This window comes from Gadus morhua, chromosome 13 (genome assembly GCF_902167405.1).
Source record: "Gadus morhua chromosome 13, gadMor3.0, whole genome shotgun sequence".
NCBI lineage: Eukaryota > Metazoa > Chordata > Actinopteri > Gadiformes > Gadidae > Gadus > Gadus morhua.
The window spans coordinates 16,512,536-16,534,994 of record NC_044060.1 but is presented as its reverse complement, the minus strand read 5'-3'; the positions used below and the strand labels follow the sequence as shown (position 1 = coordinate 16,534,994).

At 41.1% G+C, this 22,459-nt stretch overlaps 1 protein-coding gene across 6 annotated transcripts in view; it reads right to left on the bottom strand.

Annotated features, from left to right (window-relative positions):
* The window catches only part of pax7a (paired box 7a), a 46,786-nt gene extending 33,573 nt beyond the window's left edge, over positions 1-13,213 (bottom strand). For 3 of the 6 annotated variants that reach the window (XM_030375820.1, XM_030375821.1, XM_030375823.1), the window contains exons 1-4: positions 12,671-13,213; positions 11,491-11,726; positions 11,027-11,171; positions 10,549-10,677 (exon numbers count right to left, since the gene is read on the bottom strand). In XM_030375820.1, the coding sequence (XP_030231680.1) occupies positions 10,549-10,677; positions 11,027-11,171; positions 11,491-11,726; positions 12,671-12,755 (595 nt within the window). In that variant the 5' untranslated portion in view covers positions 12,756-13,213. The remainder of the gene's footprint in view (positions 1-10,548; positions 10,678-11,026; positions 11,172-11,490; positions 11,727-12,670) is intronic. The other 3 variants (XM_030375822.1, XM_030375824.1, XM_030375825.1) reach the window with 2 other exon arrangements.
* Positions 13,214-22,459: the final 9,246 nt, after the last annotated feature.

The following is a 22,459-nucleotide window of genomic DNA, read 5'->3' as shown; positions in this document are numbered from 1 at the left end:
GAAACTGAAAAACAACCAAAGAAGACAATAAGGGGGAAACAAAATGTGCGCCTTGTTACTGCGGCTTCCACCACCTCTCGCTTATTTGCTAAGTAGCGGCTTTGCGTCCAGGCCTCTGCTGTCAGAGAGAGAGAGAGAGAGAGAGAGAGAGAGAGAGAGAGAGAGAGAGAGAGAGAGAGAGAGAGAGAGAGAGAGAGAGAGAGAGAGAGAGAGAGAGAGAGAGAGAGAGAGAGAGAGAGAGAGAGAGAGAGAGAGAGAGAGAGAGAGAGAGAGAGAGAGAGAGAGAGAGACTGTGACTCTCTGGGCACGACAGTCTTTGCTAATTGAGGTCACAGTAAAAAAAAAAGGTAATGAAATTAACAGAGTGCAAGAAAGTAAGAGGAAAGCCCATGGGTGGGGAGGGAGGTGGGGGTCTAAAGCCATAGCCCCCCCAACCACTGCAGCCCCCAACTCCCCGACCATTTTGAGCTCTAAAACCTATGCAGGAAATCAGGCGGTAACGTCTCAGGGCGATGAGCTATGAGGTCTCCTGGAGGAACAAATCATTGGCCCAACAAAGCCAAAGAGAGATTACTGTGCACAGTATAGGAATGCACAGCGGACATTTTTCTGCGCCCAAGGGAAGTTTTCTAATTTTCTGGACAATGCTTGCTGGAAAACATCAAGGAGTAAGTTTGTGTGATACGAAGTGGAAGGAAAGTTCCACAGCTCAAAACTCCCAAACCCCAAGCCGCAAAACGTAATTGATGCAGCACTGGGATACATCAATAAATGTATCACATACTGTAAATATATGAAATCGAAGAGAACACCGATAAATAATTCTCTGAACCTTGAGGAAATCCTGGAATAAGTAGGCTAACAGTGTTCATTATATAAAACTCCATGGATGAATGTGGATCCCTACCAAAAAAAATGAATTCCTACAGCCGAAGAGAAAGGGCCTAAACGTGTCTAGTTGTGCTGATTAATAACTACGAGGGGACGAGAGTGGAGCGTGGCAGCTCAGTGCCTCCATTTGTGATTCCCCTCCATATTGTGGGGTTACAGTATCACAGAAGGGCTTATTGTGGCCAGTGTACACGTTCCCCAGGGAGAGAATGACTGAGGAAGCACACATAAGCCCATTAGTTCAAAATAGAGGACAACATTTGAAGTTTGTTAATATGCCCGTTCGGACAAACGGCTCCACCCCAATGTTTAGACGACAACCAGTTCTACATTTTAACTTGTCGGGGTAAAACCCAGTTCCGATTCGCAACACTTAGCGAACGTGTTTATTATCGTAATGGCTGTAAAATAAATATGAACAATTAAAACAAATTAAGATTTCAGTGGTGTGGCCGATTACGAGCATAAAATGCGAAATGTTCTGGCCCTAAGTAGCATAGGCTAATGGCGATTTTTTAACTATCAGACCATGGTCAATGTCTTTCATTCATCCCTGGCACACTGTGCAAAACGTAATTACTGTTGCACATTATGTGGGCCATTCCTGTATTGTAATAAAATTAGCAAGAAATGCTTTTTTTTGTCTTTTCTAACGCTGCGCCATGGTTACCAGTACGTTGGCGTAGCGCTGCACAGTGGCGTGCTTTATGCTCACTGTCAGCCGCTGACAGCCCTAGCAGGCAAGGCCAATTGAAAGGAACAAAGTTTTTCAATAAATTTGGTGGATGTGACCGGCTCAATAATTAAACAATTTAACATGGGAATAATGAAACCCTGCAGTACTGTATCCTCATCTATGCGCCTCTCAATTTGACTGTTTGTCAGAATAACAATGGTTTAATCGCCACAAAAAAAGGATCTGCTTATGCCAAAGGTTTCATTTATTACACTGTCCATCTTGATATTTTTCACAGATTACGCGGGAAAGGCGTGGAATTCAATTGGAATAATTTAACGTTGTGTGAAATGCGCAGGAAAATGGAAATCGGGGTTCTGCCCATAACATCTAAATACTATGGAAAGTATGAAAAGGGAGTACGCATCCTGGATTTTAAGATTTATTTTATTATGTCATCTTTTTTTAAAGCAACAACGATATGTTGGGATGGATATATAATAATAACAATATTGCCAGCGAGACACAAACAGTGTGGTGCACTCAGAGACAGGTGGTTGGTCCAATAAGACCATACATTGTGTCTGCTGGTAGATTTGATTCAGCTGAAAATCAAAGTGGTAAAGAAAAGTGTTTTCTTGGCTCTCCAAGGTCTTTTCATATTAAAACTACCTAATTCTTTAAACAGTGATCCATGTATGTAGATGGGCCGTTGACAATTTTAAGCTACTTGGAAAGGCTTTTCCTAGACCAGGGCCAATGTTTGTATTATTATGTGAATCAATACTCTCTGTTCTCTGGGGTGGTTCAAACTATAATATTTTTTCCATTATCAAGAAATGCAAGGACCAAGATCCAAATAATGATGTATTGCGAGCTTGCCCCTTCAGTGGTAGGCCTACTTTAACAGTAGCTACCATTGTTGGTGGAGGTATTAGGGTAAGCTTACTGCTAATGAGGGCTGATGCTAACGTAAATACACTGAAATGTGTTCCACCTTTTACACTTAAATCAACCCTCATTTTTTATTGTATTCAAATACGTGTTGGTCTCTGTTTGATTTATCCTATAGGACTCGGGAAGCGGGATGTCTCTGGTTCACCAGGGAAAGGTTAATAAATGGCCTTTTGAAAAAAACATTGTCTCTCTTGTCAAGACAGATAGCCACTCAAGAGGAGCCAGAGTCCACGCGTCAACTCATTCCCTTTCCATTTCCCCTGCTCTCGCTCTGCCCTGCTCACAGCAGATCTCCCGTCTAATGGAGGCAGAGGAAGTACATCGTCCCAGAGGGGCCTGTGAGGCTACTGTCATCCCCCTGGACAGCTCACAGATTGTCCACTAGCAGGGGGACGTATTACCCACCAACTAGGATCCATTACTACGTCTACCGATGAGCTGCCCGAAAGAAGCTGCAGCATCCAGCAGCACCAAGAGAGGGCAGGCCAGAAAATAAGGAACGGGGGCCTCCAAGGGCCGCTCAGAGTAAATTGGATTGCCAATATTGTCCAAATCTAGGACGGAGGAGTTGAACAAAACAAAAACCCCAGTGGAATAGAGAATAAGTAGTGCAAAGCCTCGATGATGACTCCACTTGGTAAACTAACACATTATTGATCGTCTTGGCTCTTTTTTTTCTTTTTTTTCTCTGTTTGTTTAGAAAAGCCTCATCCCTGCTAATAGCTGTCTGAGAGTGTAATCTCTCCCTTGTCCTCCCCCTCCTCTCCACCCATCCTCGCTCCCCCATTATGTGCTCTCTTTTCAGCACGCCTCGAATAGTTTGGGTTCAGTGTCGCGCTAGGGGTACGGAGCGCTGGACTGAGGGCCGATTGTGTTGCTAATGTTGACACCTGCCAGAGCAGGCTTGGTCCATTTGGGGGCCCGTCGAGATGCAGAGAGAAAAAAAAAACCTGGATGCTCCCCCTCTTTAGCGAGATTAAGTGTGGGCTGCTGGGGTCACAAATCACTGGTCTCCCTCTGATGTTGGGAGGCACAGAGCCAGAGACTATGAGCACACACGAGAGAGAGAGGGAGAGAGAGAGAGAGAGAGAGAGAGAGAGAGAGAGAGAGAGAGAGAGAGAGATATATATAAAAGGGTAAATATTACGATGTTTCTTAAAAAAGGAGGAGTAGAGTATTTTCTTGGGTGCAGGGTGCATAATATATTATACCATTAAATAAACACGGTGCATACTAAGTCCCACATTAAAATTCTGCAATGCCCTTATAAAGTTGAAAGAATAGAAAGCTTTTATGAAGTCAAATGGAGTCAATAAACAGAAAAGGCCAGTTTTCTTCAACCTTGATCATGATGACGCTTTTGTGTACTTATTTAACAAAATTAAAAAGAGTATTATAGCTTGTTAATACACCTTAAGACACAACAAGTTTAAACAAACTAATTTGGTTTTCAGCTAGATACTGCTTGACTTTCTTCATTTACAATAACTAACAATATACTTTATGAAAAGTAACAATGCATATATATTTGCATGAGGCTAGGGATATATTTCAGATGGCTGCATAGATCTATAGAGATATAGATCTATCTATATAGGTTAACGGGAGATAAAATGAGTTTGATGTAAAACCCAAGAAGACAACACACACACACACACACACACACACACACACACACACACACACACACACACACACACACACACACACACACACACACACACACACACACACACACACACACACACAGACGCCCCCACACACACGCACAAAACCCCCCCCCCACACACACACACACACACACACACACACACACACACACACACACACACACACACACACACACACACACACACACACACACACACACACACACACACACACACACACACACACACACACACACACACGCCCCATTGCAGATGTACATTAATGCAGAAAAAGGCAGAGATCTGAGCTGCAGCAGAAGCGCCCTCTCCTTTATAAACCTCTGCTGTCCAGCCCCATCGTGTCAGTTTGAAGGCCCCATTGAAAAGTATTCATGCATCTGCCTTTGAGGCACAATGGCTGCTAGTTTATAAACTGTCTGCCAGGGCACCCAAAGGCTTTAGTTTGTATTGTTTTCTGCCCCTTAATAAACTTTTGGAGGAGTTCATCAAGTGGGCTGAATGGCGGGCTGTGCCGCTGGGTCTCAGGACAGCAGATAACAAAAGACTCCTTTCTCCGCCCTCTGCTTTCTCTCTTCTTTTTCTACAGGCTGTTTGTCTAACAATGGCAAGAGTAGGCTGTCAGACATCACAGGGCTGTTTTGAACCAGCACAAGGAAGAAAGCATACCATAAAAAAATAAAGAAAATAGTTTCTTTAAAAGAGGGAATTTTAAAAAATTGAGTGTTTTTTTATCCTCCTGGAAAGAGGAATTCATCATATGATTCAAATATAAATATTTAGTAACTTTACATCATCTTTGGGTATGAGCTCTTATGTGTATTTTGTTTCTAGGAATTATGACTTTTTACATTTGTTTCAAATTTAAAGATTATACATACATTGAAACTAATTAAATCAACGTATATTTGAAATTGAAACTCGATTGACACCTGTTGGACACTCAGTTAAAAGTATTACCACGCAGAGAAATGTAGGAGTGGCTCTAAGCCAGTAATCCACCTTTAAACCATTTCGAGGAAAAAAATCACCGAACTTAAAAGACTTTGTCTGCTCCAATTAATTCCATTCCTCATTAAAACAAGGACTCCGTCCAAACGGGCTGCCCTGTGCAGGCCACTGGATGGCCATAATTGAAGTAATAGCGGAAAAAAAAGCTTCCAGAGAAATAAAAGCCAACAGCGGTCCAATTCAACTTCAACTTCACCGTCAAACCAACGCTCCTCATCCCCCCGACAAATTCAAGCAGACTCGAAGGCCTTATTGGCCCGGACCAAGGCGCCTACTGTTTCCCGCCGATGCACTTGCGCGTTTTACCGCCCTAATTAAATCTGACAAGTTCAACGAGCCGCTTTCAGAGAAGGAAAAGCTGCTGAGGTTATGATTTCCGAGTCAGGCTCAGAGGGGTCTCGTGGACCACATGATTCCTGCCAGCCTAGTTCACATTCTTCCACTCGATTTAACACGTCGCCGTCATAGTTATTATGCACGTGTTGACGGTTCTTACCTTAATGTTTGGCGGAGCAATATTATCGGTAAAATGATTAGTCATATTTATAATAATAAAACATGCACCAATAAGAATTGCACTGGGATCTTTTTCTTTTTATAAATAGATAAAAAATATATATTATAATTGTATTTAAACCTTGACCGCATGATACATAAATATAATCCGATTATAAAATACATGATAATAATAATAATAATAATAATAATAATAATAATAATAATAATAATAATAATAATAATAATAATAATAATAATAATAATAATAAATATGAATATCGAATGTCAGAAAAGAAAGAAAGAAAGAAAGAAAGAAAGAAAGAAAGAAAGAAAGAAAGAAAGAAAGAAAGAAAGAAAGAAAGAAAGAAAGAAAGAAAGAAAGAAAGAAAGAAAGAAAGAAAGAAAGAAAGAAAGAAAGAAAGAAAGAAAGAAAGAAAGAAAGAAAGTAAGTAAGAAAAGAGGTCTGAGTATGTGTTTGGAGGTTCGGGCTGAGAATTGAAAATATCTCTTCCATGAATCTGAATTTCATGTGAATAGGTAGGCCCAGCTTTTTCAATATAGCATATAGCAATCTCTGGCTTACCTTATAAGCTACAAAAATAGCGCTATAAAAAGTGAGAGCAAAATCTCGTAGGCCTATATTGAAACATTAAACACAGGATACCTGCAGGGCAACACAGCCCTCCTTAATGGGTTTCGCATGCTTTGAGGCCGCTAACCAGCCGTCTGTTCTAGATTGAAGTTAAGAGGTTAGCAAAGCCTACATTATTTCAAATCACATGTCAACTTTTGTTCCCGCGATACTTCGACGTCTTATGGTCTCAATTGCATTGTATATGGAACATTAGTAGAAACAACAGCGCCTTGTTCCTGTGAAGAATGCAATTATTATCAATCTTATCCAAAACTATACAAACAATCATAAGGAGCGGGATGGTTGGACGGAACGTCTTCCAACCACAAATAGGCCTACGTTTAGTATAATGACTATTATAAGTACCATTATTTTTTTCATTTAGATGTAGGCCTATATGTGATAGACCAGAGTCCACTACCCAATTTCCCATACATAACGTTGGAGTCGTCCCTCTCCCCATCCATTCAGCCTCTGTCTTAAGATAAATAAAGGAGTTAATTGGCATCTAAGCGCTGCCGAGATAATTGGCTTGTTGGACTTGTCACCGCTGCTGCTCGTGCAGTGGTGAGGGGGGTAGGCCACTCATAAATCGTCCCTCTGACAGTTGCCATGTCGTCCTGCCACTGTTCATTACAATCAAAACGGAAGGGTGCAAAAGCATATGACAAGGCAAATAAATCACAATTGTTTCGGGGTAAACGAAAAACAGAAAATATCCTTTCACGACTAGTTTTGAAGGTGTTATTCAGCGCGAGCCTCACAACGGTTCACCTTTAAACCCGATCGACTATGCTGCTGTCGAGGAAATTATTTAGGCGTTAGTGGTTTTTGTTTTATGGGACGGAATAATGCATGGATGTTAGTGTCCTAAAGCAAATCATCGTTTTGCGTGAAATCCTTAACAAAGATAAACAGATAATATTGTTGTATGATTATTAAACTAATAGGCTAATAATGATAATACAGCTGACACTTACATTTATAATAATTGATGGGCCCAATAATACATGGTCTAATATAGGCCTTCATGTTACTAGTTTATATTGTTATTATTCATATAATAATAACCGTCATCACAATACCTATTATGATTATTAGCCAATATTATTATTTTTATACTATTATGGTGCCTATTATTAATTGTATTATTATTATAAGTATAAATAGTAGTATTAGTAGTAGTATAATAATATAATAATAATATAATTATTATTATTAGTACAATTGTTATTATTATTTGTAAAAATTTTTTCCCTATTTATTTGCCTATAATCGTTATTATTATTGGTGTTATTTTTATTCTTTATATCATAATAATATCAATTACTCATCGATAATATCCTTCCATTCAGCTGCCCTCCTCGTAAGAACTGTAGGCCTAGCGATGTAAATTCCAGTGAAATGTGGCTTGAGTGGCTTCGGGGACAGGGGAGGTTAATCCGAGTTTAATGCAGTGAAGCACAGCGCAGGGTCTAGGCTATGATGGGTATGTTATCTCTGCCCAACATTTGGGTCTCCTTCAATTTCCAGCCAGCCAAATAGCTGCGAGAAAGTGCAGATGGAGTCACTCTCAATGCCTGAGGAGAAACGTTATTAATAGCTAAATAACTTCCCCATACTTTCACTAAATCTCTCTCACACAGTATTCCAGATGGATTTGTTTGAAGTGGTCCCCCCGCTTCATTCCCCTGTCCTTCTCATTCAGCTGCAGCTTTAGACCCAAAATATAGCGACATTATATATGTCTGGCCTCTCCAAACGCGCGCACGCACGTACACGCATGCGCATGTGTTTTGGGCGAACATTTTATGCATATCGCGGACTATATTTCCCTCCAAATTCTCGTTAACATATAACTTAGGCTATTACCCTTGTCTTGGGGAAAGAAAGAAAAAAAACGTTGAATTGCGATCGACTTGCGTGGTCATTTAATTGAACGTGCACAAGGAACCCGACCTGGAGCTTTGGATTGTGTCGCGCCCGCTCTCTCATCATCCCTCCCCAATGCGCAGAAAGCCCGCCTGGCCTCTGTTTGATTAGATGGAGAACCCAGAGGTAAGCCGACGATTTGCTGAAGTGGCCGTCGCCTGTCGCCAACTCGCATGACTCTGTTGATTCAGGTCTCCGAGCGCACATCCATCTTTTCTCTCTGAGCGCAGACCACATTATCTCTCGTAGATTTTTCTCACATTGAAACCCTTTCTCTCTAATGGATGTTTTGGCCTGTTATTGTGATTATTATGATTATTGTGTGTTGAGAACCCGCACATCTGCATCACCGCAAGCGAAGGAGGCGCCAAGTTAAGGGCGCTTCATAAATAGCTCATGCGAAAAAGGGATAGGCCCATGCGTTTTGTTGAGTTTAGTTAAATGCATTACATGTGGAATGCCACTCAGGGCATAGCCCTACTATTTAAAACCCACCTATTTTTGGCCTTTTAATGCTAACATGGTTTATAAAGCCTTATTAAGGTTAGTCCTAGAAGAAAAAAAAGAATGCTATTTAACCAAAAAAAAAAGAAATTCATAATAATACATATAGGCATAAACAAATAGGCTGGATAAATAAAACGAGTCCCGTCAAATCTGGATAAGTAAAGCAACAATCTCCTGAATTGTTGGCCCCAGGCGAGCAGCGAGCTCAGCGGTGAGATGAAAGTAGAGAAATAAAAGGCTCCGTTTAATCTGCGCTTAAAGCCCCTCGCGTCAGGACTGCGCTTCAGACCCGGGGAGTGAGGGCTGATTGGGGATAAATACATTTCTTACCATTTCTTACCATGCCTGCGAGCTATTACACCCTGCACGAACACAGCCCCCTATTCAGCAAACATCGTTTCCACTACTTACTATAATAAGTATTAATATTATTATTAAATGCCATTCGGGATGGTGGTAGCTTTAGAACTGCATTACGGTAGGGGATGGATCTTTTTCAGGGAAAGCAATTATTTAGTATTTTAAACACAAACAAAAAACAACAACATAGAAGCCATCACTCATCGATCTCTGTAATCAAGTGATGCTCAGAAGTCACTCCTTTCGGTTCAATCTCATCCGACCACAACATGACGTGTAGGGCTACCCCGATATGATTCCAATCTGCCAAAAGTTAGACCATCAATTCATAGAAAATATGTCTGGAAGAAATGACCGCAAAACGACCACCGCCACAGAGAAACTGGATGCATGCTTGTTCAAGTGCACATTGGTCAAACTTTTCTAATCCATCAATTAATTATAAAATATGAGAGAAGTATTTACCAGCCCCATATTATGCCTTATTCGATAATGAATCGTATAATTTAATATTTACTTGGCCGTTGAGCAAATTCCTTATGTATATTTACAAAATAATAGATAATCTTTCCAGTATTTGCCATCGCAGCTATATAGAAAATATCCTATAGAAATCCTATAGAAACACACACGCATCCATCAGGTCTGAAGAAGTTTCACAGGCTTTGGGTAGGCCTATAGTTTGTCCATTATTGTCTGCACATCATTAAATCATTAAAAGGACCTAGGCTATAGGCCTACTCGAAAGAGCTTACACGGATATGATCCTAATATGAATACAATATTAGTTTAAGTTCATGTTCTGTATCCCAAAGTTTCCACTCTCCATGGTCCTAGGCGGATGTTTGATTTGGGCAAAGGAAGAGTTGAATGTAGCGCTCTGCTATCGCAGACGGGTCGTGATGGGCCACTAAATGACATCTATTGTGAAATGGGTCAACTGTCAGCTGTCGTTTAGTGATCGCTAAACGAGCGAAAGGGGGAATTTGTTGCACAAATTAATTTTCCGCAGCTAAATACCTTCTGCCAAGGCGCTCATAAATAATTGAGCAACTGAACTGTTGGTTCGAAGTTGGGAGCAGATTAAATTCACTGGTGCAAGAACATCCCCGTCTCTTTAGTTATTTTATTTTAATCTCGATTACCAAATGTTTTACAATGTTAACATTTTATAGATATAACGGCCAGTATTATTATTTTATTATTGTTTACATTATGTATATATTTTTTTAATATATTTTTTACTATTATTATTATGGTTGATGTTTAATAAACAAACAATTCAAGTGTACCATAGAAAATTACAATATTAAAATAATAATAACAATAGGCCTAATAATCTATCATTTGAGGCCCCACAATCTAACGCTGATAGAAGCATGGCGACTTTAACCTGTGTTATTAATTTAGCCTACCTTTATCACCCAGGATGCCATCGATGCTATGCTTTGTTTTCTTTTCCCCATCTTCATCCTTCTTATCACAATCATCCTCGTCATCTTTTTTGCCAAACCGGGCCCTCAACACGCGGCTGATGGAGCTCACTAATGGCAACAAAAAGTAAACGGGTGATTAGGCCCAAATCTAACTAACATCAGGTCAGATGGTGCACTTCATGTTGACTTTGGCAGGAAATACAGTCGGTGTCATTCGTACAAGTTTCAGAATGAATAACTGAACAAAATGTTGACTTTTGCAGGGAAATAGGTCACCTGGGTCAAATTACCACCAAGCAACGGTCAGAATACAAACAATAATAGATTTGTGTAGTTTTTGTGTTGGCCAAATAGATTGATGGTATCCACATGTACTACTACCACTGACGTGTACAATGTGCACGTAAACACCACCAATGTGTTGTTCAACGTCGGTAATAAAGGAAAGTGTGCTTACCAGAAGATGCCTCACCTGAAGGAACAGTGCTTCTGTCGCACACCCCGTCCTTCAGCAGCTTGTCTCGGATCTCCCAGCTGAACATGCCGGGGTTCTCCCGCTTGTACTCCTCGATCCTCTTCTCCACGTCGGGAGTTGCCACTTGCTTTACGGAGTTCAACGTTGAAGAATTGGAAAAAGTAAATAAATCAAATAAACAAAAGAGAGAAAGAATTAAAATAGAGAAGGAAGAGGCCGATTTAATCAGAAGCCCTGTATTATTTCACGTTATTGTTGATTATTTGGTGCAACAAGAGCCTCAAAAATGGCAGGCCAACGTGCTGATATGAACTTTATGTCACAGGTAGTCGTGGCTCATGGGCCGACTGGCCTCATGATCCGTGGAGATGGACCTCGGCCGATTTGGCCATAGCCTTCGTTTTTTTTTTTTTTTAACACATTCATTCATCATGGCTTGCACTCACCCTGGGCTTGCTGCCGCCTATGGCCCCAGGACGAATCGAACCGGTCTCCTGGTACCGGCACAGTATCTTGGAGACGCAACCGTGAGAAACTCTCAGTTGTCGCGAGATTACACAGGGTCGGATTCCATGGTGGGCCATCTCTACTATCTTGTGTCGGATGTGATTGGGCAGTGGCCTCCCGTTGATGAACACTCCGCCGAGCTGGTTGACGCGACCCTGGCCCAGAGGAGTTGATACTGCACCGCAACACACAACACACTCACGCTTATTTAACTGGCAACAGTAATAATACCCAATATAGACACTTTATTTTAGTGAATAACATTACCACTAGAACAACTAAACTATAGGTAAGGGGTAAAAATAGGTAAAAATGTGTGAGAAACAACGTGGAAAGATAACATATAATTGTCTTAAAGCATTTTAAAAAAAGAGGCCCAAGTGCAACATGAATTCTGTCTGACAGTATCAGAGGCGAAGAGCACTTCAGCATCCAATTCCACATTCAAGAGACGTTAAAGAGCGTGCCACTCTCCTCCTCCATTATTCCTAGTCATGCTGTACAAATATTGGCGTGATCTTTCGAGTTATCTCCTTGCTGTGTGTATTATTGCCATTTCCAGCAACGAGACACTCGAATAAAGCCTGGAGCTCGTACAACTTGCGAGCGTCGTGGCTTTGTACATCTTAGTTTCAAGCACTTGAGCACGCACTGGCTGTAATGGGAAAACTGCCTCCATAAATGCATGCAAATAAAAATCTCTGTTTTGTGCAGACATCCTGCTGTCTCAGCGTCAGGCGGTAACCCATCAGAAACACTTTAATTTGAGCAATTTATTTGCATCACAAGGCGGCGTAAAGGAATTAACTTCGTGCTCAAAATATATTAATGGAGCCTACACATAAACCCTCTTCAGAGTCAGACATTACGTATGCATAAACAATAAGTAGCTACAAGTAATTATAATTTATTATTATTATATGTTGCTATTCTTGTCAAAGTGTAAAACATTTTAAACAAAGATATAAAAAACAAAGGACATAGGCTATAGCTGTAGACTATAATAGGCTGTACATGCAGTGTCCCTGTTGATCCAGCCGTAAACTGGGAATAGATTGAGCAATACGGTTTAAGTTAAGTATATTTTGACATAGGATAGGGATAGGATCTAAATCTCACCTTCCAGGGGGAAGCCGGTGCGCGGATAGTTCTGGCCCGGCGCAGGGCGCATCATGCGCGGCATAGTTCCCGGTAAAGTAGCCATTCCAGCTCCTCAGCACAACACCAAACACAGCCTGGAAGAACCTCGCACACTCAGAGGTCCGGATTCCAACAAAAAAAAATGAAATCTTGCGATCGCAGAGACAGTGGTTCTTCAGATGTAAACAACGCTCAACAGCTCTATGCTCGAATCCCAATTCCAAAAAACTTGTGTATAAAACCCCTTCCACGGAGAAACGATGCTCGTCACTTGTGCGAGGAAATTGCTAAAAATACCCCCCCCCACACACTCTTTTGCCGCGTGTGTGTGAGTGTGTGTGTGTGGAGTTATTGTAAATCAAGGGGGTATACCTTGCGCTAAATCAACGAATTTGTAAAAAGTGTGTTTTATTCTTTTCCTCGGTACACTTTTGTGGTGGGTCGTTTTGATAAAGCCTGCGTGCCGGTTGGAAGGAGTTGAAGTGGCCAACTTTAGTGTAGGTTGGAGGAGGAGACAGTGGAGCCATTTCATAGGCTCGCTGCGTTTCTTTTATGGATGAAAGAGAGGGGTTTTGGCCAAGCACCGTTTAACCAATCAGACAACGAAAAAAGGATTTATAGAACAAATTATATTTTCAATTCATGAATGCTACACCCCGTTTGACATTTAAGGTATGGGAGGCAGGTAAAAGACAATCTTCCCAACTACTATTGTAGTTTGTATAGGCTATTATTGTGGGCTGTTTGTAATAGAAAAGGTATTTTGACTCATTTATTTTCTCAATATGCCCCCAAGTAACCAGTCCAGGACTACTCCTGTAATACAATATGAGGTTAGTTATGAGAAGTAGGCCTATATGTGAAACTATGACTCTGTTATTGGATGTCAACATTAACTAAACAGATCAAAAGGCCAGCCATACTAAAATAAAAAAGATACCCCAAGTAATTATAGATATTATCATTTGATTATAGGGAATGTCAGCAAACTTGTGGTGTCTAGGCTGCTGCTTAATAATCGATGTGAATCTAACACATGTATATTACAGCTATTTAATTGTAATTATTAAATAATGACTTACGTTATAATAAAAATAACAATATTTTTCTTTCCCTGGTATAAAAATCACACATATACAATGCCTTTTCAGTTTGTATGCATATAGTCAAATATGACAAAGACAAGCGACTAATCCTAATTTAAAATATCTTTCAGGTCGTCAGACCTTAAATTAAGATGCCTAACTGTACGCATCGAAATCACTTCAAATAGACTAGTTTACCTCCAATGGACGACAACAGGTTGCCTCCGACCAGGGTAGTCCACATTGCATTGCAAGGTAATTGCTTTAAGGTAGGCCTAATTATATAGCTTGCAACAATTCCACATGAATAGAGAACACATGGCAGAAAATAAGAGGTTCTTGTGTCAACTCTGTGGGCCCGCCGTGCATATAACATTGTGTGACAATCGCCGTAGAAAACACTCCTGGTGGAAGGCAATTTCACAAATAATTTTACCAACAATTAGGGAGTGTGGAGGGGTGAAATGGCGATTTCACATGTAGATGTGCCGGTGGGGAGGACCCGATACCCTGCCGAACAGGCCTGACCCTCGCTCCCCGGCTTTGGTCTGCTTCACATGGGACAGAACGCACAAAGAGCGCGCCTCAGCCTCCTGGAAGGGCTCAACGAGCATTGGATTAAGTCAAGCATCATTCAATCATGTGGTATCCAAACAAAAGATATGTTTCAAAACTCTTATAAAAAGCTCAGCATGCCCTTTGATAAATATTCCCTCCCTCCCCCCCTCCCCACCCACAGCCCCACTTCTCCCCCCCTCTGTTGTTTCTCTGTCGCCCCTCTCTTCTTTCACAGGGCGAATACTAATATTTCATAGGTAGCCAACATTGAAAATAATTCGAAGGCAAGCATATAAACGCTTTACGCACGGTGGATTTCTATTGGCTGTTGATCGCTGTCAATTGATGAGCCAGTTAATAAATTAGGTTATGGGCCTAGATGTAATTAAGTAGGCTAACACTATTTACAAGACCCATCAAACAGTATCCTCTCACAGGTATGTTGAGGCAAGTCAAATAGTTGTTTGCAGTAGATCTACGGCTGAATTGTCGGTTGCTTGGGACAACAAATAAATGCACAATTATTACAATAATTATTATTTTTATTATTATGATGATTATTAATAATAATTAGTTAATTGAGAATAAACATGAATAAGACAAATATTTTTTTCAATCACAAAACCTACTTATTCCAAAAACGTTGTTTTGTGTGGTCTACCGTTTTATCTTCCTTCCCCCAAAGTTTTTAGAAAAACAAGTGCCCACTAGTGGGAGGCCAGGCTACTGTCTCTCTTCAGCTCTGATAGTGACAGCCTCGTTTAGGGTAGGCATATCAGAAATATCTAAAACACCCATTTCAATGAGATAATCATCTGGAAATGATAACACTGATACACACTGATACACATAAATAATATTTTAAAGGCTTCCCATATGAAATGTACTTTGAATAGTTACCCTGAAAATAAAACAGAAAATCTCCAATCATGCTAAAATGCTAAAAAACTAGAACAAAAAGAAAAGTACAGTATGAAATCATTTAAAACCTCAAAAGGTTTTAACGGTTATCATCAAATTTAACCTGCAAAAGGTCTTTGCTTAGAAAAAAGCAGGCCTTGTAAGCATTATTAACATTCAGAATTTCCATGAAGAGCACCGCACATTTTGTGGTCCACTTTGGAAATATAACACTTTCAAGTGCTAGCTTCCAGGATGTTTTATATTTTGCAACCCGAAATAAAAATAAAATAAATAATAATACTAATTTTGCCAACCCTACACTAAGAACAAATAAACAAGGTGTACTATTCAATGTCCACACTATGCACCTGCCCGATTTCACCCCTAAGCTGCAATCAATAGGTGGAAAATGATCCACTCTCACAGAGCAAGGTGATCAGTAAGCTGCATCCTGCGCATATACCAGACCATCTATGTCCTTTAAAACGTGTGTTGACCTCCATGTTGAGCAGTCAGCGCAGACCCCGGCTATATTCATTATTCAGTGCCTGTAGGGGGGCGTTCAACCCATCCTAAGACCCCTATGGATATTAGAGTTAAACTTTCATTCATTCATGCTGGGGCTCCACTTTCGAGTGTTAAAGCCAAAGTTCAAAAGTTTTGAATGATGTTTTAAAGTGGATTACCGTGATTGCTCAATGGCAATGCTATTCACCTTCAAAACCAACTGAGGATTTTGTGACCTCTCCGAATGACATGAGCTCCGAAAAATGTAATCAGAATGAATTTAGCCGTCCAGTTCACTCCTTATGCTCCGTCTCCACTGGGAGGATGCAGTGTTCAGAGCAGGACTGACAAGGCAATGATGTATAATATCTTGTCCTCGGCAGAGAGAGAGAGAGAGAGAGAGAGAGTGTGAGTGAGTGAGTGAGTGAGTGAGTGAGTGAGTGAGTGAGTGAGTGAGTGAGTGAGTGAGTGAGAGAGAGATAGAGAGTGGCAGAGAGAGAGAGAGAGAGAGAGAGAGAGAGAGAGAGAGAGAGAGAGAGAGAGAGAGAGAGAGAGAGAGAGAGAGAGAGAGAGAGAGAGAGAGAGAGGGAGAGATAGACTGAGTGAGTGAGTGAGTGAGTGAGTGAGTGAGTGAGTGAGTGAGTGAGTGAGTGAGTGAGTGAGTGAGTGAGTGAGTGAGTGAGTGAGTGAGTGAGTGAGTGAGTGAGAGTGAGTGAGTGAGTGTGTGTGTGTTTTGTCTCTTGCCAAACCTAAACCCTCGCAGCCAGGTCGGCGCTGCCCTCGGCCGCCCCGCCTGGCTCCTAGAGCGACGCCGTCCACACTTCAACCAGAATCTTGTTAACTTGCCGAAGCATGTTCACATCTGCTTGGAATTATCCGAATGTGTAATCGCTTCCTTATGGGAATTATTTTATCAGGAGGCTGAGGCAGAGCGTAAAAAACGTGCTGTCTGTACGCAGCGGCATGGCGGACGGCTTGACCTGCCCTAGGATTTTAATTACAGGGGAAGATTGTTGGAGATATCCCTCCAATGTGTTGTGTTGTGTTGTGTTGAGCTGTGTTGAGCTACGTTGTGTTGTGTGATGCTGTATAGTGTTTTGTATTGTTGTGCTGTGCTGTGTTGTGCTGTATTGTGTAGTGTTGCGTTATGTCGTGTAATCTTGTGTTATCTTGTGTTACGTTATGTTGTGTTGGAAAGCTGTGTGGGGTATCACATCGTGGGGTGCCGCCCAAGCTAATGCCTATTGTAATAGGCTCAGAAGACAACTATTATCAATCAATACAATATTATGCATTTTCTGCACTTAGAAATTCGCCAATGTTATTCTTTCAATGCACAAATTCTGATCTTCACCTGTTTCAGAAATAGTTCAGGATGGCCCGTAACCCTAAAATATCAAAACGTCCATCATCCACGAGTCTGCATCCCTACGCCATCACGGCATCAGAGAACGCCGTCCAAGGGGTAAATCGTAAAGTGTGCAATCCAAAAACAGAAAAAGGGGGAGAAATTCTCTCTCTCACTATAATTCTTCCTCTCTCAACCGTTCCTGATCTCTCTCTCTCTGGACTGTGCAGCGGTTCCAGAGCCAGACACCTGGAGGAGAGATGGAGGAACAATGAGAGGCCAGCGGGGGTTTAAGAGGAGTGGGTGGGTAGACAAGGGGAGGCTATATGGGCCTGCAGCCACACCTGTTAGGCTCAGCATTAACAGGACAACTGATTGTAAAGAGACGGAGAGGCACACATACACACACACACACACACACACACACACACACACACACACACACACACACAGTCACACACACACACACACACACACACACACACACACACACACACACACACACACACACACACACACACACACACACACACACACACACACACACACACAAAGAGTCACAGCTGGAGGATGGTTGCAGGTGGGTGGGAGGCAATCAGAAGGTGGGGGTTGGGGGACTGGGGGGTAGGGCTGACGCTCTGTCACAGCTTATTATAGTGTGAATTGTAGATATCCTCAATAACAGGTTCACCTGGCCCTCACAGCTACATGCTCGTGTTGGAGAAATGAGGAAGAGGAGGAAAAAACCTGCACACAGAACAGAGATTGTAGCTCAGGAGAGGCCAGGGGAAAGGGCAGTGGGCTGGACCAGAGACGGTCCTGACACACCGACAAGAGGAGGGATGCTGAACCCTGTGAGGGGACCAGCCTGTTGCAGGCAAACAGATAGGGGCATATATTTGATTCACCTCACTTAGGTGCACACATTTCTAGCTTTCTCATTGGATATTCCTGAGCAGGTGAGACCTGTATTGCACCTAAATATTGGTTTCTGATTCACAGAGTCCAACCTGGCTGGAAAAGGCACTGAGCCTAATACATCCTCCATGTTCTCCTTTGTTGTTGTTTTTGTAGTATTCCTGCCAAAACAGGTAGTGGGTGCCCCACACTGAAGGCAGCGCTACAATGGATTCCATTACCTGGTTGCAAACAAACCAGCAAAGTGTGAACAGGTTGTTCCATGACTACGTCTCCCAGTAGACCCTTATCGGCCAGAGGCAGAGCTCACCTGTCCTCTATCGTTAGACGCTCACGCCAGCCCGACAATGGTGGCGCTTTCTACAAAATCGCTCTTACTTATACTCAGGCGCTAAGTACCCCCATTGCATTAAAGACGCAGAGCTTGGGTAATCAGTGCGTCTGAACAAGCAGCCGTAGCAGAACGGCTGCGTTTACTTCCATTCCGCCATTGATCTCGTGTCTTCGATGATTTGCTACACAGCTTTGAAAAAACGCAAGTGTTTTGAATGGTAAACATGTTTGTGTGTGTGTGCATATATATATATATATATATATATATATATATATATATATATATATATATATATATATATATGTGTGTGTGTGTGTGTGTGTGTAAGCAGCGAATGCATGTGATGTCATAGAGATAATAATGTTTTTGGGTTTAGCATAAGTGTCTTCAGACACATGCACCATCACATCTACACAGGCCGTAATCTTCCTTTCACTAATGTATTTCTCCATTATCTCCCCTAGGCCTGGCAGTCCGCACATCTGTTCCTTTGGCCACATCTTATTTGCGAGACTGCATTTTAGTAAACCGACCTATGGATCTGACATATAAAAGCCTGTGAACAACATGATTTATTACATTTTATGTCACATTACTGTATTCCAAGACACATTTCTGTTGACTTGTTCTCCTACTTGATTAGTTGTTCAACCTTAAATGAATTGCTTAAAGGGGTACTCAGAGTCAGTTTGTTCTGTTTGTTCGTAGGACTCCCGTACCACATTGGCCATCTATTCTTCTTGTTACAACTGCAGCCTTTCACTTAATAGATGAATTTCCATGTTATTAAAGCACTTATCAAACAATCAGAAACAATACAAAAACAAATCTTTATTAGAAACCATGATACAGATACATATTTGAAAAGGATTTGGAAGGGAAAGCAGAAGTCATTCATTACAGTAGCCAGTGTTACAATCAACTTAACACGCCCAAGCATGCTGTGCACATGAGGTTGTTTGCGTGTGTGTGTGTGTGTGTGTGTGTGTGTGTGTGTGTGTGTGTGTGTGTGTGTGTGTGTGTGTGTGTGTGTGTGTGTGTGTGTGTGTGTGTGTGTGTGTGTGTGTGGTGTGTGTTTTTGTTTGTGAGAGAGAGAGAGAGAGAGTGAACTTCTGAATGTGTGTGGTGTGTGGCATGTGATAGAAACAGAATGCTGGGGTATATCATGCTCTGATGTGCATGCCAAATCCACTTGTCTTCTGACACACCCTCCCAGACTGACTGGGGCGTTGAAGCTCTGCTAAGGTAGCCTATAGCTCCCAAGCTAGCATTAGGGGTTACCTTGGGGTAGAAATGAAATAAAATTGTTTATTTCTGAATCATCCAATTTAATTATTAGAATGTTATCTTTCGTTACTATCGTCATGCGTATGAGTAAGAACAAAACCAATTGCCTCAACTTTACCACACTCCAATTTGTCTTGATGTTATAAGGGTTTCTAGGGAAAATAAAAACATACAATACATAAACATATATTTCAGTGAGATAGAGAATGAGTAAACAAAACAGCAAAACCGAATCATATCAACCAACGTTTATCCTACATATTGAATGCTGCTGTAACACTTTAGTGGCTGTCAACAAAGTAAACAGATGTTATGATGGAGACAGCCACGCATGCCTGTAATCCAAAGAGCATATCTTAATTTATGTTTATTTTATGTTTGTTCATCAGCCGCTCTACGGGAAGGCATATCCTGCCGGAAAAAATGTCAAAGAAGAAAAGTCAATTTGTGGATGAAGATAAAAGTAGTGCCTCCATTTTGCATGCTTCTACAATTAGTCTCAGCAGGACCATCTGAAAGATCATTTCAGGAAAATAACCTCTCTTGACCCCCTCACAGAACACCCCTAAGTCCCTTAGTAGGGAGACTTTGGGGGAGGCCTGAAATTCATTTTGCCACAGGGTTAACTTATTCCTTGGTAGTTTTAGAAACCAACCAAACCTTCACATAAAAAAAACAACTGTTATTCCACTGTGAGTTCAACAGGGGCTCTGCATCAAATATTTTCCTTCATGACACTCAGATTATTTCTTCACACGTTTGTAGAGAGACATAAGAAGTGGCAAGATAGCGGGCCAGCTAGCCCCTCTCCAGGACAACAGTTAAGATAGTCGATTCTAGAAGAATGCAAAGCTGGCTTTTGAACAGAACTTATTTTGTTTCAGAGAAAGGGTACAGAACAAGGCAGGGTCAAGGGACATGTCAAGGGCCAATGCAGTGTAGGGGTTGAGGGTTTCCGATAGCATCATCAGCCTAATGAATGAATAATGTAGGCGTATTATCGAGTGTTGGTGATAGTGGCAATGTAAAAATTAAATAAAAACGTAGATTGACTTTTGATAAATCCTTGTTCTAATTTCTAGGAACAAAAGATATGAATGCATATATAATTTCTACAATATTGAAAGAGTTTTAAAATAATTAAACTAGCAGCTGTTTTGTTTTTCGAAAAAACAAATTCATAACAATGAGCCCAAAATCGATTGGCTCCACTTGACATGCAACTAAATTAATAAAACATGTGGATTGTTTGAAAGGTTTTCCTCAAAATAGAGAAAACAATAAGCAGGCACCTCAATGAATCCAGAATGTATGTGAGAAGCTCAATAATATTTAGCAAAATATTTTGAAAGGGCAGACTTCAGAATTTCACTTATATAACATTTTGACCTTGTGACAGTGATATCAGTGTGTTTTATAACACAACTGCCAACACTACTATCGCTATGTTTAAAGAATAAGCTAGAAGTCTAGCACGCCTGAACCTTAAAACTTTGAATGGATAACGTGCTGGTCTTAAGACGGGCATCTTTTGCTTTCATCCAGTACATTATCTGGTCATCTGAGCGTCTCTAAACCGGGCTGTCACAGACGATCAGGGTAGGAACAACTTGTATTGGTGTCCAAAGGAGCATGGGGTCCTCACGAGAGACAGAGCCACAACCAGAATCAATGTCACTCTTGAGATAATCATGCATTGCAGATTCGCCATGTAAGATGCATTTTGTCTGGCCCTTAAGTGTGTATAGCCTCTATTCATCTTGCCATTTCTACACAGTAAAGTGGTTGAAGTAGTAATGACGCCATAATACTGGAATTCCATTTCTCATAGTTAACTTTTTTTTTTTGTTGTTGTTGATGGATTGTTGGCCTCCTTGCAAATTGCAAATGTCTTTAGTTTTCTAAGACTCACAAACTTTTCTAGTAATTTCTCGAGAAGTTATAAGGTGTTATTGGTATCATTTGCATTTGTGTGATAGGTGATATTTGATTTATAAATGAATGTCAATGGCAAATATGTCAATCTTTGCTATTTTATCTAAAATAGGCATATCAGCTATTCATCACAAAAAAATCTCAACTAAAATATAATATACCAAAAGTACATGACATAAGTGCAAACAACATTTCCATCCAAATGTAAAAATGTGACTGAAACCCAGTCACACAGGGACAGTCCCATATCCCGAGAACAAGGACCCATCTATCCGGAGCGCTTGTAGGGACCACGCATCCAAAACCATGGGTTTGTCACACACGGCAAAAACAAGCTTTGCACAACACGAGTGTGAAATCACCATGTTCCAAGATAGGGTGGGGTGAAGGGAATGGGTGAGTTCTGGGGGAGGGGGGGAGCTCCCAGCAGGCCTGGACCACATCAGGCGTTGTCGTGACCTCTCTATTCAAGGATCACTTTCAGGAAATTAGTGTTTTCTCCTCAGCCAGGGTCAGCGGTTTACAAACCATGTCATCATGTTTGGGGAAATAAATAGAATAGAAAATGGAAATGCTGGCAGTGTTGCTCAGGCATCAATGTGAATAATCTGAATATTTTACTAATGATTTTCTATTTACATGATGATTCCCACTGGGCGCCATGAATGATGTACCTACACAACATATACAGCTTCAGCTACAGGTAAAGGGGGCCCCCACAAAGTGCATTCCATGTTAAGCATGGAAGAAACAAGCTGACAGCAACAGTGTGGGAACACACAAGATCTATGCCGATATGGAAACAAGCACATTGTTTAAGTACAACACTTACAACAACTATTACTAAAAAATATTCTCTATTTGAACTTCGCCAATGGATAATGAAGACAAAC